The 20,468-nt window shown below is 38.2% G+C and overlaps 1 protein-coding gene across 4 annotated transcripts in view; it reads left to right on the forward strand.

Moving 5' to 3' along the window:
• RSPO2 (R-spondin 2) overlaps positions 1–16,395 on the forward strand; it is a 228,149-nt gene extending 211,754 nt beyond the window's left edge. For 3 of the 4 annotated variants that reach the window (XM_061439140.1, XM_061439138.1, XM_061439139.1), the window contains one exon: positions 14,485–16,395. In XM_061439140.1, the coding sequence (XP_061295124.1) occupies positions 14,485–14,600 (116 nt within the window). In that variant the 3' untranslated portion in view covers positions 14,601–16,395. The remainder of the gene's footprint in view (positions 1–14,484) is intronic. The other variant, XR_009740899.1, reaches the window with a different exon arrangement.
• The last annotated feature ends 4,073 nt before the right edge of the window (positions 16,396–20,468 follow it).

Consider the following 20,468-nt stretch of genomic DNA (forward strand, 5'->3'; position numbering starts at 1 on the left):
TTTTTCATGTTATATGTAAACTTTTCATTTCTCATGTTTTTCTTTAACACATAAGTCAAAACTGACTAGAACATAGTGATACAAGCATGAACATGAGCAGTGCTTGGGAAATACTACAGATATTTATGTGTATATGTGTGTGTACATATGTGAAGTAGTTTATTTTGATTTTAGCTTATATATTTAACAGTCTAAGTATACTTTCTGGAGAGTGAAATGCCATTTTCAGTTGTGGGGAAGTAAACTCATTTTATTAAACAGTAGGATACTTGTGGAAAATATAATTAGCTATGTTCTGCTCTTTTGATATCTGGTAATCAAATTAGAGATACCAAGGGAACATTTCATGCAAAGATGGGCACAACAAAGGACAGAAATGGTATGTACCTAACAGAAGTAGTAGATATTAAGAAGAGGTGGCAAGAATACACAGAAGAACTGCACAAAAAAGATCTTCACGACCCAGGTAATCACAATCGTGTGATCACTCACCTACAGCCAGACATCTTGGAATGTGAAGTCAAGTGGGCCTTAGAAAGTATCACTATGAACAAAGCTAGTGGAGCTGATGGAATTCCAGTTGAGCTATTTCAAATCCTGAAAGAAGATGCTGTCAAAGTGCTGCACTCAAGATGCCAGCAAATTTGGAAAACTCAGCAGTGGCCACAGGACTGGAAAAGGTCAGTTTGCATTCCAATCCCAAAGAAAGGCAATGCCAAAGAATGCTCAAACTACCACATAATTGCAGTCATCTCACATGCTAGTAAAATAATGCTCAAAATTCTCCAAGCCAGGCTTCAGCAATACATGAACCGTGAACTTCCAGATGTTCAAGCTGGTTTTAGAAAAGGCAAAGGAACCAGAGATCAAATTGCCAACATCTGCTGGATCATTGAAAAAGCAAGAGAGTTCCAGAAAAACATCTATTTCTGCTTTATTGACTATGCCAAAGCCTTTGACTGTGTGGATCACAATAAATGGTGGAAAATTCTGAAAGAGATGGGAATACCAGACCACCTGACCTGCCTCTTGAGAAACCTATATGCAGGTCAGGAAGCAAAAGTTAGAACTGGACATGGACCAACAGACTGGTTCCAAATAGGCAAAGAGTATGTCAAGGCTGTATATTGTCACCCTGCTTATTTAACTTATATGCAGAGTACATCATGAGAAACGCTGAGCTGGAAGAAGCACAAGCGAATCAAGATTGCCGGGAGAAATATCAATAACCTCAGATATGCAGATGACACCACCCTTATGGCAGAAAGTGGAGAGGAACTAAAAAGCCTCTTGATGAAAGTGAAAGAGGAGAGTGGAAAAAGTTGGCTTAAAGCTCAACATTCAGAAAACGAAGATCATGGCATCTGGTCCCATCACCTCATGGGAAATAGATGGGGAAACAGTGGAAACAGTGTCAGACTTTATTTTTCTGGGCTCCAAAATCACTGCAGATGGTGATTGCAGCCATGAAACTAAAAGACACTTACTCCTTGGAAGGAAAGTTATGACCAACCTAGAATAGACATTACTTTGCCAACAAAGGTCCGTCTAGTCAAGGCTATGGTTTTTCCTGTGGTCCTGTATGGATGTGAGAGCTGGACTGTGAAGAAAGCTGAGTGCCGAAGAATTGATGGTTTTGAGCTGTGGTGTTGGAGAAGACTCTTGAGAGTCCCTTGGACTGCAAGGAGATCCAGCCAGTCCATCCTAAAGGAGATCAGCCCTGGGCGTTCATTGGAGGGACTGATGCTAAAGCTGAGACTCCAATACTTTAGCCACCTCATGCGAAGAGTTGACTCATTGGAAAAAACTCTGATGCTGGGATGGATTGGGGGCAGGAGGAGAAGGGGATGGCAGAGGATGAGATGGCTGGATGGCATCACTGACTTGATGGACATGAGTTTGAGTGAACTCTGGGAGCTGGTTATGGACAGGGAGGCCTGGAATGCTGCAATTCATGGGGTCGCAAAGAGTCGGACATGACTGAGCAACTGAACTGAACTGAATCACGAAGATACCAGGGTTCAAGATAACCCAGGAAAAGGTACAGACTTTTTACAACCTTAGAAATGTGATGTCTCTAATCATTAATTGTGTGGAACATGCTATTTAGATTTAATTAATCATCATTAATTGTGTGAAATGTTATTTAGAGTACCTTGAAAAGTATTTTTCTTCTAATTGAAATCCATTGCTGCTACTCTGGTGGTTGACATAGATTCACAGTGACCAAAACATTTGTCTGATCTTTACTTGTAGAGACTATATATTTTGGCAAGTGTTTTTTTACTTTCCTTATCTTGTAAGAATAACAAAGAAAATATGCCCTTGATCATCTTGGTCTTGTAACAAACCAGTGATAGTCCCCGCCCTCATCTTAGGAATTTAATGGTTCAACTGTTTAATCGAATGACCTAATCGTAGGATTTGTGGGAGTTTATGATTAAAGGGAGGAGTGTAATACTGACTCCATCTTATTTGCTTCCCCCTAAGGGGATCACAGTTATTATACCACAAAGGTGATGAGAGAAAGTATAGCATAAGGGATAATAAGAGGGTAAGCTTTGGGACCAGACTGAGTTCAAATCCAAACTCTCCTACTTACTGGCTGTGTCACCTGAGGTCACCTTACCTCTCTGACCCTCTGGATCTCCTTCTGCAAAGTCAGACCAAAGAGAATATCTATTTCATAGGAATATTTTTAGTATGAAATGAGATAACGTATATAAAACACTTTGTCCTGGCACACAGCTAACAGAGCATCGTGGTGATGATTTAATAACATGAAGGAAACTCATAGTATCTTTCTGAAAGAAGGAAAAAGATTTGTAATATGTCTCCTCCTTTCTGTGATACAGGCAGTAACATTTTAAGACCCCTAGTCTTTGCGTCACCAGGTATGAGGGGTACTTCTCTTGTTTTTTCCAATGTTTAAAGTGCCAAATCTGTACCCAAGTAAGGCAGAAGCTCCAAAGTTGATCATAGGTTTAATTTTTTTCAACTATAATTTTTTTCTTTTTTTGGTCCAACTCTAGAATTTTGGCAAAGCAAATAGATTGTCTTTCAAAACAGAATATATTGAGTGAATTGATAGATTCTATAGAGTGAAGCAAGTTTGTGGGATATAATCACAGGAGAAATGAACCTGCTGTAACCCGAGTGACCTACAGCATGAATAACTCAGCTTGAATGAAAAGATACGGTGTGCGCATGCCTTCCAACATGGGTAGCCTGATCTCTGCTGCTTTCTTTGGGCATCACCACAAGCAGAACCTTGGGAGGGGAGTCCAGGCACAAAGAGGTTTGCCTCATTTCATAACTTGGAAGTGACGTCTCAGCTGAGTTGGAAGGAGGATGCCATTTATTTTAAAGGGATGTTTAGCGCTCCTTGGGCCTTTCCTGGTGGCTCAGTGGTAAAGAATTCACCTGCAGAATAGGGGTTTGATTTCTGGGTCAGGAAGATCCCCTGGAGGAGGAAAGGGCAACCCATTCTAGGATTCTTGCCTGGAGAATCCCATGAACAGAGGACCCTGGTGGGCTACAGTACATGGGGTCGCAGAGTCGGACATGACTGATGCAACTGAGCACCCACACACTAGCTCTCCTTTCTCTCTGCTGTTCCAAAGCTCTTTCTCTCTACTGCCCACACCCTTTTCAGCATAGCTTTATGTTCTAGACTTGTATATAATCTTGATTTTGCACTGAATCATGTCTGAAGCTTAGCCAAAAATTCTGGATTTTCCCTCCTGAATGTTTCATTCAGAAGTGAGTGTATGGTTAGGGAACCTACACTAAAAAAAAAAAAAAAACACCTCCCTGGAGGATTCTACTGTCTCTGGCTCATGATCTAGCTTTTGGAACTCTCAGCTGAAAAAGAAACATCCCTGTGTCGTCTTCCCTTGAGTTTTACCACGGGCGCAATGTTGATACTGAGTTCAAAATGCTAAATGTGTTGCTTGACCCCAGGAAACTTTGAAGGCCTTTAACCCCAGAGAATAATTAATATGAGAAATGGAGGTTGTAGGCCAGGTCCACTGGGGAGCTAATACAGCCCACAAGCACCCTGATGTGTGGGGGGACTGGGTGGGGAGGTTGATGCCTTTCTTCAGTCTAGTATTTACTGATTAATTTGTTTGTTCAGCAGCCATTTAAATGATTATGAGATCAAAGACATTTTGCTGGGCACAAGGGATCCAAAGAGTATAATGGAGAGAGTACAGGTTTTAGAATCTGCCAGATGTTGGTTTGACTCACTCCCGAGCTGTGTGATTCTGAGCTATTTACTTAACTTCTCTAAACCTATTTCCTCATCAGTTCAGTTAAGTCGCTCAGTCATGTCTGACTCTGCAATCCCATGAATTGCAGCACGCCAGGCCTCCCTGTCCATCACCAACTCCTGGAGTTCACTCAAAATCACGTCCATCAAGTCGGTGATGCCATCCAGCCATCTCATCCTCTGTCATCCCCTTTTCCTCCTACCCCCAATCCCTCCCAGCATCAGAGTCTTTTCCAATGAGTCAACTCTTCGCATGAGGTGGCCAAAGTACTGGAGTCTCATATCTGAGTGTCATCTGCATATCTGCATATCTGTTATTGACATTCCTCATCTGCAAAGTGAAAATAATGCCTACCTTGCAGGCTGTCATAAGGATTAGAAAATACACGTGAGGCACCTCATCTGGTGCTAGAAGTGATTTATCATGTACTACCAGGTAGAGTATCTGAAACTTGACATTTTCTTTACCCCTACAGCAATGTCAAGGTGGATATGATTGATATTATCAGTTTAGAAAAGAGAAAACTAAGCCTTAGAAAAAGTTGATCAGTTGATCCAAGATCACTAGCTTTGGAGAGGCAGAGCTCTGGTTTGAATCTATGACTACCTGACCCCCAAACCCATGTCCTTAACCATGTGTCCTAGACGCCTGGCCCATCCAGTGTCATGGGACTCCCCTGCCACTCCAGGCTGGACCTGGCAATGACCTATCTGTGGACTGGCCAGGCATCCATGACTGTGTGTTTTAGCTCAGCGGGGAGCAAGGCACACTGAATTCTTCCCTTGGGAGTATGCAATTCAGGCAAAAGAGATTGAGGCTGTTGTAAGGGGGAGGTGAGCTAAAAGGTCATGGGATTTTTTTCAGGGCCAGAGGGCTCTTCATAGTTCATGTGTAAGCTGTAGTTGAGGGCAAAAGCCCCGTGGAGCCCAGGAAAAGCAAGAGAGTTCACTTGATGATGGACGACAGAGACCCTATGGTTTTGGCTCCTGACCATATTCGGTGTTAAAATCTTTGCTCTAACTTACCATATCAGTTGAGATCTCTTTGAGTGAATATCTGTAACTTGATTTTTAGAAAGTCTCTAACCAGTACTCTGTGACACATATTGGCATTAAATTGTGGCTATTTGTACTTATTCACAAACTAGTAGCCATGAAATACAAGCACACATAAAATTGCAACAAAAGGTGGCAAATATTTTAGGGAGGGACATTGAAAGTTCTACAAGGGCACAGGGGAGGGGGCACATTTATGGAGGCTGGAGCGCCCATCCCCTCATGTCACCCCATGTTGACTGTCCTCATGTCGGGCCTGACACCTAGGTGTGCCATAGGCTAGACGGATAACCCACGCTCTGATGTGGCTACCATACAGAAACCATTACTTACGTTCTTTTTACTTGTAGGTATGTCTTCAAGTTCCAAATTGTGTTGAATCCAAATTAAATAAATGCTTGCCATATGATGATAGTCCTAAATATCATTTCTTGGACTTCTTTTTTCATTTACTTAATGGCTATCGATTCAAGATCAAGACAAAGGGATTAAATCATCTTATTCAAATAGAATTATCTTAAAAGGTACCTTCCCTTACAGTATGAAGTCAGCTTTGGAGCAACTTGAAATTCTTCTCTGCTTATCCCATTACTCCTAATCAAGTGAAATCAGTATCATTTTCTCTGCAGAAGTTGATGTTTTTCTGACTTAATTTAAGAGTGGCAAATGAGCATGATGGTTTTCTGCAAATTTTACTTATTTTGAGTAAACTTAGGGTGCGTGGTTGTACATCCTAGCAGAATGGTTTGGTTCTTACATTTTTTGATGATGGTCAATGACATGAGAATGTGCATGAAGTGCTTAAAGTGGTAGTCTAGAGCAGGAATGTTCACCAATCCACTTACCCCCTCAAGAAATTTCATAGGTTGCATCTTGATAAAAGGTATGGAAAAGAATAAGCAATGAATCTATGCAGTGTATATTTACAGAAAGTCTAGGTTACAGATAAGCTATCATGTACGCTGTACTTAACAGTTCATAAAGGGTTTTCAGTTATGATGAGGTCATGGACTTTCCTCCTAGAAGTCTGTCAGAGCAATATTAGTTGTTGTCTAACGCTTTTCTGTCTTTTGAAAAGTAACTATTGCTGTGTCCTTATCCAGGGACTTTTAAAGCTGTAGAATTGAGAGAGAAATACTGAAAGCTGGTTCCAAATCCAGTTCTGCTGCTGATTAGCTGTAGGAACTTGGATAGGTCACTTGAGTTTTTGTGTGCCTGGCCTGCTTCATTTCTAAAGCATTTAGCAGAGCTGGACTAGAGCAGAGGGTAGTGATGTCAGGCATACTTGCTGTCTCTCCACTGTTTTGAACACAGCCCACTGACTGAGGCTGGGAAGCCAACGCCAGCAGAAGCCTTGGTTAGGAATCATCACCTAGTGATCAGCTCTTGTACTTGACATTAAATCTCCGTGCATTTCCTGGACCAGAAGTTAATGAAGATCATTTTTAGATTTACAGTTCCATTCTCATAGATAAAGAGATGTGAGAGGAAAAGACCTGGTGTTTGTAGGTAGTTTATGGTAACTTTCCTCATAAGAAAATGGAAACCTGAGTTTATGAATAATACTTTTTCCTCCTAAATACATGCTTGCATAATTTCAGCAGATTTCATCTTGTTTTCTTATTTCTTCGCCTCCTTACCTTCAAACATCTTTTTAATAGAAATGTAATTACTATATTTTTCCTCACCCTACATTTGGATCTTGCTATGTATTCTTTAGTCCACTACAGAGCTTACCATTGCCAGCCAAAAAAAAAGAAAAGAAAAGAAAAGACCTTCAGTTGCGGTTAAAAGAAAGTATTTAAGAAGTGAGAGCCTAAAAACTCCCCTGTATATATATTTTAAACCAGAGATACTCTTACAGTAAAAGTGAATTATTGCCCCCTTGTGGTAGAGTTATATATTTGTTTTTTCACACAAATGAAATTCTGGACAGGATATTTCAGGCTTCACTACCCCGAAACTCTTTGTCCTTACAGTGAATCTAAAGTAGTTATGAAAACAACTTGAGATATTTTTGAAGCCACCTCTCTGTTTATTCTCACTCATCTTAAACTCTGTGGAACTTGGTCTAAATTGATTTTCCTTTTCTGTTTGAGGTACCAGATATCAAAGAACTTAAATCAACTGGAGTGATCAATATTATATGGAACAAACTCAGATATTATTCAAGTTACTTTTCTGTAATCTTGATTGCTTCACATGAGTTGATAAGGACTCAGGCATAGAAGTTGTGTCCTATACCTGAAGCACAATAATTTTATCCAGAGCTACTCACTGAGGAAATTTTGAAACACCACGTGCAGGACATCGTAGTGGTAATACACTTAATTCATAAAGGTTTAGGTCATCCTCAGGATTACTTTTTCTCTTCTACGCTCATCAGTTTGAACAATGAAATAAGACTTTTAAACTAAATGGGACTTCCCTTTCAGCGAAATAGGCAGCAGACCTCATGCCTACTAAATTGTCTCTGAGAAGAGTAGAGAGGCCTCAAAGAGAAAGGAAGCCATTTTGTAATTGTCTTTTTGCAACAAAGAACAGTAAAATTCTACACATACACAGAATTGGTTTATTGAATTAGTGCTTACAAGTTAGTATAAATCTGCATAGGTAGTACGTATTCTGAATTCTGAATCATTTTCATGTTATATGTTCAGAGAAACCCATTTTCTTGGTTATTCTTTACTTTGGATGGTTGTCACTCTCCACCAATGGCCTTATAATATGAACAAGATAACTAGTAAGTTATCTCCAGATTGTGTGTATATTTTTAAAAGCACATGCTCTTTTTTTTTTTTTTTTTACGTAAAGATGAAAAGACTAACTGACTACTTGGAAGTTTCAAATTATGACTTGAAATTCAAGATGTCTAGTGAAGTTTCCTTAGTAGGTGGCTGGTTATTTTTCAACACCATGACGTTTATTGGATTGTCCCTAAAATTTTCTCAAAATTTGATCACAGTCATCAAACAACTATTGAACAATTTGCCAGTCCTGTAAAAAGACAACAGTCTCTCTGTGAAATGTTTATTTTTTTTTCTTTAGTGAATTCACTGAATTTTATTTATTTTTTAAAATTTTATTTTATTTAACTATATTTTTGAAAAACCAGATAAAGATACAATTAATGAACTTTGTACTACTGTTATCAAGGAGCCAAATAGACTCATCTCCTTTACTCATTCTAGCTCACTCTCTCTGGCTTTCCAGATGATGTAAATACATAACCATCACTATGTTGTTCTGAACCATTGTGAACAGTGGTAAGATTTTTATCTTGGGCTGTGTAGAATATAGAGGGGTAGGTCCCGGTCATGTTCATCATATTTGCCTCTTTGGACTCCTTTCTAGATAAAAGCAGCTTTGTGAGCTTAATGTCTAAAATATTTAGGTAGTAGTTCTTAAGGTTTCACAGCTTAGATACTTTTGTGACTGATGCCCCTACTGAGGAACATGCTTACCACCACAGTATGAATGCTTTTGAATGACAGCTTTTCCTTATACTCATTATGATAAGTTTTAGGGACAAGTTATAGTAGTACTCCTAGGAATAAATTTGTCATGGCCTTAAAATACAAAAAACTTCAATTCATAGCTGAAAACAAACTATTATTTCTGTAATCATAAAAAAGTCATGAAAAATTATAGTAGGACATTTAGGTAATTTGCAATTTTTCTAGAATAATAGTAAACATCTCTTACGTGTAAATATCTGTCCAACTTTAGGTCACTTTCCTAAGATAGATTTCTAGATCTAAGTCAAAAGTTAAGAATATTTTTAATGCTTTTGACACATTGCCAGATGGCTTTTCAAAAAGGCTGTATCAATTTTATATTCTCATAATGCATCCTGATGCCTATCTTATCACAGTCTCACTAGCTTTTACGTATTTTAAGAATTTTTGCAGTGACAACTCATCCTAGTTGGAGGTTTTAATTATGAGATTTGATTCTTGAAATATACTTAATAGCTATTTTACTTCCTTTATGAATTATATTTGTCTTTTGTCTGTTTATTTTTAGCTTTCAAAGTATTTCAGGAAGCAGCTGGCACTTTTCCAGAGAATTATCAATCACTCTTAAATAAATAAATCTCAGTTTCTTTAGTTTGCTATTGGGCAAACTAAAGTTGCTCATACAAAAAAAGAGAAATAACCCAGTTTCTGTTTGTTGTCTATATCTCAGTCCTTGTGGCTTTAGATGTTGAAGCAATCTTATGTTATGCATCCAGCACCCCATCTGAAGTCTAAGATTCATTGAGTCAGTAGTTACAGACTTCTAGTCCTCAGTTTCAGCTGCTTTGAAGGATCACTGGAGGTGACTCCCAAGTCCCCATAGTGAATTTCATAAATACAGTGAAGCCCAGGTTCCAGTCAACATCACAGACTTATCATTAAAATTTAGTAAAAATTGGTACTGGTTTCAGGTGATTAGCCTCTTCATCATAGTTGTGGCTATAACAATGGTAATTATGGTCAATTTCATTTGCATGATGTGGCTTACTTTGCCCTGTTGTGTGTGTACATGTGTGTCTACAGAGAGAAGCTTTTATCTTTTTCCATAGTCACAGCTACTGAATTTATTTTTCAATTTTTTTGTATTGTATTTACCATAAGGAAATCTTTCTCAAAGCACTTAGTAATCAAGATGCAAACCCTAGACAGCCTTTGTATGTTATGATGTATGTACAAGAACCATTGTTCCAATGATGAAAAGACTCTTAACTAAATCTAGTAAGAGGAAAAATCATTTGAAGACCTTCCTTGAATTAGGGAGCTTATGAAAGAATGAAATTCATGTTTGATTGGCAGTGGAGCTGGTATTTTCACAGCTTCATGTAATTTGTGATTCTGACTGATACCTTGGTTCAAAATAATCTATCCTATTTCTGATTCTAATAGCAGCAATCTACAGCTAGATGTTACGAGTATTTCCATAAGGGACTGTTCACTTTTTTCTGTAGAAGAGTTGATAGGTTATCCTGTTGGACCATTTCCACATGTGTGCAAGTCAGTGTCATTATGTTGGTTAGTGTAGCTTTGATAGCATCATTCTAACTTTGTTCATTTTGATGATAATCATGTCTCGCTCGTGATATTTTACACATCTTTTCATCCTAGGAACACCTTTTTACATAATGCCTCATAAGCTTCGAGGGGAAAGATGATTGTAGTATCTTCATTTTATAAATGTAGAAACTGAAAGTCACAGCCATAATGTGTTACTAGACAACTCAGTTACAAGACTGCCTACCTACTGGGTTTCTTTCCTCTCAGAGGGGCCTTTCTCTATGAAATGCAATGTTTTCCTTAAAAATTGTAATATCCGGGCCAGTCATCTTCTTGCATTTATATAACAGGGCTGTTAATATTTGCTCTGTAGATCAAATTCTGCCTGATCTTGAAGAGATTCTTCTAATAGTGACTTAAGGCCAGTCTCAAGTACCCAGGATATGTAGAATTTTTCACTGGAGTTGAACATACCTGAAGGCTCACAATCTCCTCATAAAACTCAAACCTTTTCTGCTCATCTTGGGCAGAACATTTTCTCTTGTGAACTAAGAAAGTTAGGTTCATGAGTTGAGTTACTCTTTGGGTGACTGGCATCATATTTGCCCTTAAATGCTCAGGGTGAAAGCGCTTGGTAATGTGAAATAATCTGAAGGTACAGAAGTCATTCTCTGAGTCTAATTTCATAGTCACAGATGTTGACTGTGAACTTAAGTGGAAATGAATTAACAAGCTCACGTGTCCAATATAACTTACCTTCAAATATATATATTTTATTAGGTCTAATCTTCCCAATTCTTTATATCTGAAAATCTTAGTAGAGTTCAGAAAATGTGTGCAAGACCCCTTTCATACTTTATGGTAGGTTATGTTTTAATAGTTTATTACTCAGAGTTGGCTTAAAGTCAAAACAACCTACTATGGACCACAAAATGTTTTCAGTTCATTTAGTACTGTCCATGGTCAAATCTGGAGAAGGCAATGGCACCCCACTCCAGTACTCTTGCCTGGAAAATCCCATGGATGGAGGAGTCTGGTGGGCTGCAGTCCACGGGGTCACTAAGAGTCGGACATGACTGAGCAACTTCACTTTCACTTTTCACTTTCACTTTCATGCACTGGAGAAGGAAATGGCAACCCACTCCAGTGTTCTTGCCTGGAGAATCCCAGGGACAGGGGAGCCTGGTAGGCTGCTGTCTATGGGGGTCGCACAGAGTCGGACACGACTGAAGCGACTTAACAGCAGCAGCATGGTCAAATCTTGGTAACCAGCTTTAAGCCTTTGGCGTTTGCAATATATCCTACATGAGAAATGATGCTACTGCTAAGTTACTTCATTTGTGTCCGACTCTGTGCAACCCCATAGACGGTAGCCACCAGGCTCTCCCGTCCCTGGGATTCTCCAGGCAAGAACACTGGAGTGGGTTGCCATTTCCTTCTCCAGTGCGTGAAAGTGAAGTTGCTCAGTCATGTCTGACTTTAGCGACCCCATGGACTGCAGCCCACCAGGCTCCTCCATCCATGGGATTTTCCAGGCAAGAGTACTGGAGTTGGGTGCCATTGCCTTCTCTGACATGAGAAATAGGGCTGACCAAAAACAAAACCAAGCAATGAACCAATAGCACAGAGATGTCATTTAAGAGAGAGATCTAAGGCAAATTTTAGGGTTGTAATAAAATCTCCCAAAACATCTCTAGTTGGAACCAGTACCATATAACTTATTACCAGTGGGATAATCATACAATCATAAAAACTAAGTGTTCAGAAGCATTTCTGAATTTTCTGCCACAATATGAACTGCCTTATGCAGATACTGAATAACTTCCCTACCACACAGCGTTCCATCAGCCAGCAAACACAAAAACCACTTGGCACTTACAGTTACATCACAATAATACATTAGGTAAGTGACATGAAACTAACCTTCTCTTTTCAGTCATTAAGCGTGGATTCGCTGTTAGTGAAAGTAGGGAACATTTATCATTCAACTACATAATTTATATGAAGAATTGAAATGGTGATTGTGAAGTTTTCTTTAATGTATATTCAGCATATATCTTAACAAATTTTAAAATCTAGGAATGTTTGCATAAATATTTTTTCATTTAATTTTGTTTTGATTCTAAAAGAAATTCCAGCCTTTAAATAAATGAAACAGAAATGGACTGAATTTTTAAATGGTAGTCAGCAGTGAATTTTTTTTAACAAAATATTTTAGAGAGAGAACATAGAACTAAGAAAACCTTCATAAAACTTTATAAGTGGAGCGTCTTTTAAAATATGCTATTTTATGTTAAGTATTTCTCTGCCCTCATTAGGTGTGTCTCTTCATTAGATACAGTGTTACTAAATAGTTGTAACTTTACAGTTTCTTTGATTAATGAAGCCTTCCACTAAAGTTTCATTGGGTAGGATTAACTACATTTAAAGATGACAAAATGCCATTATAACATTAATGCCAGAATTTAATGAGAACCAGAAGTTAACTTCAAGGACATTTATAATTTAATACGAGGGTACCCGTATACTCTTACTATTTTACCATAGCATCCTATCTTTGTTCTCGTGATAAAAAGTTTAACTCAGCAAAGTTGTACTTATTGAATACCAACTATGTGCCTACCAGGTGCCAGCATCTCATGAGTGAGACTATTTTTCATTCTCAAACAAAACAGACCATTTCTGATCAGAAAGAGGAGAAATGAGAACCACCTTCCTCACTTAAAAGTCCCATGACCTCCTTTAATCTTGGAGGACTCTAGTTTCCTACAGCACGTATCTATCATCCTAACCTCTGGTCTGTTTATTTTCCATGTCATGTCATCAGCCACCTTCTCCACTGTCTGGATTGAAAAGCTGACCAGCTATGTCTATGTAATAAAAGGATCTCAGGAATATTGGATTTCTTAGATGTAGGAAGGATGGAGATCATGGATTAGAATGGAATGTTCTATTTGTGGTACCGAATAGCTATACCTCACAGGAAGAGAAGCTTATGTTTTGTGCAACTACATGATAAAATCGGAAGTAGGGACAGGTAGAAGAGGAAAAAGAGCTGACAGGAGGATTCTTTTCACTCTGTGAGGAAGAACCTTCCTGTACTGAAGGTGTACTGTACCAAACTACAAGTGCAGATGAACTTTCAAGCTCTTTCCTGTTCTAAAAGTCCCATGATTCCTATGTGCTTAGAACCCAAAGAGGGCAAACGACCTAAAGCAAACATCTATGTTCCTTATTCTTTTTTCTCACAGTTCTATGTAGACATACTTGCAAAGAAATGTTGAGACCTTATAAAGACTGGAAATGGTAACCACAAAGTGGAAGAAGTCAAATACAGTAGAGACCAAGGGAAAACTGCATCCTCAAACTCCTGATGGAGGAAAACTTCAACTATTTAGCTGTGGTCTGGGCTTCCTAGTGGCTAAGGTGAAGAGGAGAAACAGGAATAACGGGGTGTGATTGTTTTTTGGTAGTAAGACACACCCCTGCTAGTTCCTCAGAAACAAGCATTTTTCTTGCTCTCAGTAAGAATACCTTGGTTAGGAGGATTTATATAAAAAGCCATAAACCACATAATAAATGATGTCCTCATGAATTTTTATAGAAAATAAAGAGGTATTCCACATATGTCATTTCAAATATTGGCCTTTGGAGAACACTGAGGGAATAATGTTAAAAGCTAGACATTTTTTTCTCCCTTGGGGCAGGGAGAGGGGCGTTTGAAACTTCTGGTATATTTACTGTAGATAAATGCTTATTTTCTTTTGACCCACTGACATGTGGAGCAGTAGAAATATGTAAAGATGTCTAGTACAGGGCAGCATTGTTAAAAGGAGGAGGGGATAAATGGAATTTTTGTGGCAGAATGATATTTGCAAGACTGATCAGGCCGCTGGGAGGTTTTTAAATATGCCAGTTCCCTGTAACAGGAAGATCAGTCTCTGAGACAGCATATCCAATTTAGTAAATTATTATTATTCCGTCAAAATTAATGTGAACAATTTTCTCTTTGAGGCTGCTTTTTCCATAGGTGATGTTTTCCAGATGGGCTTTGTGTAAAACTCTTAATGTTTTGTGTTTTCTTTCCGAGAGCAAGAGCCTTTTCTGACATGTCTTCATTTCTTTCTCTTCCGGTTATTGTAGGGAAGAGAACTCCAAAAGCAAAGGAGAAAAAAAACAAGAAAAAGAAGAGGAAGCTGATAGAAAGAGCCCAGGAGCAACACAGCGTCTTCCTAGCTACAGACAGAGCTAACCAGTAAAATAAAAGACACGGAGGGTGGAGGTTTTGTTTTGTTTTGGGTGGAGGGCAGGGGGTGGTGTTTTTTGCAAAAGTGCACACAGCTACTCTCCACTCCCGGACATGGTGGCGGCATTTGTGCTGCTCTGACCAGTAGCTGTTCCCAGTAACCTTGTGAAAGGAGGAGCCACAAGCGTGGGCTCTGTGTTATTTATGCTTTGATTTGCATCGGGAGACTGTGAAGGTGGGCAATTGCGACCTGCAGCCAAGGCAGCAGGAGTGAGTGCAGAGCATGTGACTGGGTTCACTGGGTGCCCCGAGGCGGAGGGGCTGCCCGCCCGGAGGTGCAAGGCTGCGACCCCCCACCCCCCAACTGGAGAACTGACTTGTGCATATTTATGGAAGGACGACCCTTGGCTGGCAAAGTGCTGTTTCACTTGTGACCTGTGTTTCCCACGCTGTGTATTTTCAAGGATCAGTGTATGTGGATATCTGCCTAGTGTTACCACACGTTGTTCTCGGCATCTGTTACCTTCCAACTGTTGTGTCCAGAGACTGTTCTTAGCGGCAGGAATTCCTGCTCAGTTTCACAGCAGCTCGGATGTGTACATACCCTGCTGGGGCTGCATATAAACCTCTTATTTACTGTATATTTATGCTTTTTTCTGTGTAACAAGTCATACCCAATTAATGTTATGTCTCCCGTTTCTAGTGGTTCCTAACCATTGTCCCGTAAATGACTGTTCTAGTTTTGCGAATTGATGAATGTTTTGCTGCCCCTTGAAACTTCTCTTTGTGGGCTTATTTCTCATTGTAAAGATAGGATAAGCTAGTTTGTACATAGGATCAAATGACCCTTGTCAGAGAATTTGAATATCAATAGACCTTCCCCACTCCTCACCATAGCTAAAGCATGAGGCATCTGGAGGTCAGAAGCCAAAAACTGCCTTTGAGTCTAAGATGTGATGACTTTATGAAACACAACTCCATGAGCAATTACATGCAGTACTTATACTACTACTTATGCAGTTTCACAGGCCAGCTAGAGAATTTTTCAAATTTTTACTTTCAGACTTCAATATGTATAGTTTTTATTTAAAGCAGTTCCTGACTTGCAATGACAGAGCACCTACCAATATTCTTGGGTCCGTGTAGAAGTGACCACCTCATGAGACCATGCATGGAATTGGAGGAGAAAACACGATGAATTCCTACAATTACTGGTCAGATCTTAACAGGGCCCCTTTAAGCCAGAATTTCTGATTCAAGACTGAGAGAGGAACCCTGTGGAGACTTCCCAGGTGACTTTCAGAGTAGTGGTTTCCAAAAACACCATTGTCCACTAGGGGGTATCAGTTCTTAGAGGGTTTTGATAATGATGCTTCGTCCAGAAGCATTATTACCTTCTTGGATGATCCAGAAGAAAATTAGAACCAAAAGGAATGGTGGAAGATTTTTTTGAGGGAAAAAACAAAGCAAGGTAAAAGCCTTTTTTTCTCACCTTGCATTGGCTAAACTACCTCTTTGCATTTTTGTTTAACTTTTGAGTCAAAAGCATCTTACCAATAAGTATAAATGTCATGTACATCATTATGAAAATAATATTGCTATGAGATAAGCCATATATGAATGTTGTATACAACTTTAGGGTTTGCATTTAATCCTAAAGTGTTCACCTCCTTTCACATCTATTTAGACTATATTCCTATTTACTAAGTGGGGAGGGGGCTTCTTTATATAGTGCTTCATTGTTAATAAATCAATACTTGTTCTGTTTCTGGGATGTTCTTTTTGTGCATTAAAAAAATTCAAAATTATTTTTGTGGAGATATTCTTTTCTTTAGAGATACATTTAGGGGGAAAAGCAATATTTTAGCAACTGTAGCCCCAAATAGTGGTCTTTAAAAAGAAGCAACTTTTTAAAACCTGTGTTTGTAAGTATATCAAGGAGATTAGTTTAGCTATAAATTGCATTGCAGCAACGGAGTTGGACATGACTGAAGAGACTTGGCATGCATGCAGAGTGATTAAGAGTGGGCATTTTAAAGCCACACTGCCTGAGGTCTCATTTGGACTCTGAAGTAACCTGGAGCAAACTGTCCTCCTAGGTCTCAGTTTTGTCGTCTGTAAAAAGGAGGTAATGGTATTACCTACTGTGTAAGGTTGTGTCTTAAGGTAAACTGTGTAAGGTAGGGTCAGTACAGCATGGTGCAGACTGAGCAATACACAATTTACCTACTACTCTTATTACCTGTGTCCTTGGCTATTTATTCCCCAAATTATCTTCCTTATCAACAAAATAGAATATATTTATGAAAACATCCATTCCCTTCAAACTATTTTTGATGTCTGGATATTCTTTGCTCAAACTTTTATAGGAATTGATTAAAGCTACTTGATTTTTAAACCTCTAGTTATAAGCAAACTGCGTGCATGCACTCATGAGAGAGAGAGAGAGACTGACTGACTACAGGGTAGTGCACAGCTTCAGGGTAATTATACAAAGAACATCTGGTGGTTTTCCACAAGTGGCTGTACCATTCCTATACTTCATACAGTGTATATAAATAGAACATGTGAAACTGCTTTTCTTAGTATTTTCAGGTATCTTAGCATCTGTAGAAGTAAAATACGGAACTACAACTTTCTCAGTTAAGAAGCTTAAGTGGTATTTTGATAGGGATTGCACTGCATTGTAGGCTGCCTTCAGTAGTATGGCCATTTTTCTTTCAATCCAAGAAAACTACCTTTCCATCGGCTTATGTTGTCTTCAGTGTCTTATAATTTTCTGATTATGGGTCTTTGCCTCCTTGGGTAGGTTTATTCCTTTATATTTTATTCTTTTTGATGTGATGGTAAATGAGATTGTTCACTTAAATTCTGTTTTGTTTTGTGTTTTTTAATTTACTTTAAATTGGAGGTTAACTTCTCTTTCTGGTAGTTCATTGTTAGTGTATAAAATGCAGTATATTTCTGTACATTAATTTTGGATCCTGCAACTTTATTGAATTCTTTGGGCTCTAATAGTTTTTTGGTGGCATCTTTGGGAATTTTCTATGTATACTCTTATGTCATCTGCAAAGAGTAACAGTTTACTTCTTCCTTTCCAATCCCTATCAAAATAGCAATGGTATTTTTTTTACAAAAACTAGGACGATTTTTAAGATTTTTCATGGCACACAAGAGACTGTAAATAGGCAAAAAAATCCTGAGAAAAAAGAACAGAGCTGGAGGAATCCCATTCTGACTTCAGACTATATACGACAAAGCTACTAATTAAATCCAGTACAGTACTGGCACAAAAACAGACACATGGATCATTATAAATATATATGCACCCAACATAGCACCACAATATGTAAGGAAAATGCTAACAAGTATGAAAGGGGAAATTAACAATAATGCAATAACAGTGGGAGACTTTAATACCCCACTCATACCTATGGATAGATCAACTAAACAGAAAATTAACAAGGAAACACAAATTTTAAATGACATAATGGACCAGCTAGACCTAATTGATATCTATAGGACATTTCACCCCAAAACAATGAATTTCACCTTTTCTCAAGTGCACACGGAACCTTCTCCAGGGTAGGTCACATCCTGGGCCATAAATATAGCCTTGGTAAATTCAAAAAAATTGAAATCATTCCAATCATCTTTTCTGACCACAATGCAGTAAGATTAGATCTCAATTACAGGAAAAAAACTTAAAAATTCCAACATATGGAGGCTAAACAACACGCTTCTGAATAACCAAGAAATCATAGAAGAAATCAAAAAAGAAATCGGAATATGCATAGAAACAAATGAAAATGAAAACACAACAACCCAAAACCTACGGGACACTATAAAAGCAGTGCTAAGGGGAAGGTTCATAGCAATACAGGCTTACCTCAAGAAACAAGAAAAAAGTCAAATAAATAACCTAACTCTACACCTAAAGCAACTAGAAAAGGAAGAAATGAAGAACCCCAGGGAAAGTAGAAGGAAAAAAATCTTTAAAATTAGGGCAGAAATAAATGCAAAAGAAACAAAAGAGACCATAGCAAAAATCAACAAAGCTAAAAGCTGGTTCTTTGAGAAAAATAAAATTGACAAAGCATTAGCCAGACTCATTTAAAAAAAAAGGGGGGGGGGAGAAGAATCAAATCAACAAAATTAGAAATGAAAATGGAGAAATCACAACAGACAACACAGAAATACAAAGGATCATAAGAGACTACTATCAGCAACTATATGCCCAAAAAATGGACAACTTGGAAGAAATGAACAAATTCTTAGAAAAGTATAACTTTCCAAAACTGAACCAGGAAGAAATAGAAGATCTTAACAGACCCATCACAAGCACGGACATTGAAATTGTAATCAGAAATCTTTCAGCAAACAAAAGCCCAGGACCAGACGGCTTCACAGCTGAATTCTACCAAAAATTTAGAGAAGAGCTAACACTTATCTTACTCAAACTCTTCCAGAAAATTGCATAAGAAGGTAAACTTCCACACTCATTCTATGAGGCCACCATCACCCTAATACCAAAACCAGACAAAGATGCCACCAAAAAAGAAAACTACAGGCCAATATCACTGATGAACATAGATGCAAAAATCCTTAACAAAATTCTAGTAAACAGAATCCAACAACATATTAAAAAGATTATACATCATGACCAAGTGGGCTTTATCCCAGGAATGCAAGGATTCTTTAATATCCACAAATCAACCAGTGTAATATACCACATTAACAAATTGAAAAATAAAAACCATATGATTATCTCAATAGATGCAGAAAAAGCCTTTGACAAAATTTAACTTCCATTTATGATAAAAACTCTCCAGAAAGCATGAATAGAAGGAACATACCTCAACATAATAAAAGCTATATATGACAAACCCACAGCAAACATTACCCTCAATGGTGAAAAATTGAAAGCATTTAGAAAGATGATAACAATAACCCTGTGATCGAGACAGCAAAAGAGACACTGATGTATAGAACAGTCTTATGGACTCTGTGGGAGAGGGAGAGGGTGGGAAGATTCAATGCCATTGGGAGAATGGCATTGAAACATGTAAAATATCATGTATGAAACGAGATGCCAGTCCAGGTTCGATGCACGATACTGGATGCTTGGGGCTAGTGCACTGGGACGACCCAGAGGGATGGTATGGGGAGGGAGGAGGGAGGAGGGCTCAGGATGGGGAACACATGCATACCTGTGGTGGATTCATTTAGATATTTGGCAAAACTAATACAATTATGTAAAGTTTAAAAATAAAATAAAATAATAATAAAAAAATGAAAGCATTTCTCCAAAAGTCAGGAACAAGACAAGGGTGCCCACTCTCACCACAACTATTCAACATAGTTTTGGAAGTTTTGACCACAGCAATCAGAGCAGAAAAAGAAATAAAAGGAATCCAGATTGGAAAAGAAGAAGTAAAACTCTCACTGTTTGCAGATGACATGATCCTCTACATAGAAAACCCTAAAGACTCTACCAGAAAATTACTAGAGCTAATCAATGAATATAGTAAAGTTGCTGGATATAAAATTAACACACAGAAAACCTGTGCATTCCTATACACTAACAATGAGAAAACAGAGAAATTAAGGAAACAATTCCATTCACCATTGCAATGAAAAGAATAAAATACTTAAGAATATATCGACCTAAAGAAACAAAAGACATATATAGAAAACTATAAAACACTGATGAAAGAAATCAAAGAAGACACAAATAGATGGAGAAATATGCCATGTTCATGGATTGGAAGAATCAATATAGTGAAAATGAGTATACTACCCAAAGCAATCTATAGATTCAATGCAATCCCTATCAAGCTACCAATGGTATTTTTCATAGAACTAGAACAAATAATTTCAC

This window comes from Bos javanicus, chromosome 14 (genome assembly GCF_032452875.1).
Source record: "Bos javanicus breed banteng chromosome 14, ARS-OSU_banteng_1.0, whole genome shotgun sequence".
Classification (NCBI taxonomy): domain Eukaryota; kingdom Metazoa; phylum Chordata; class Mammalia; order Artiodactyla; family Bovidae; genus Bos; species Bos javanicus.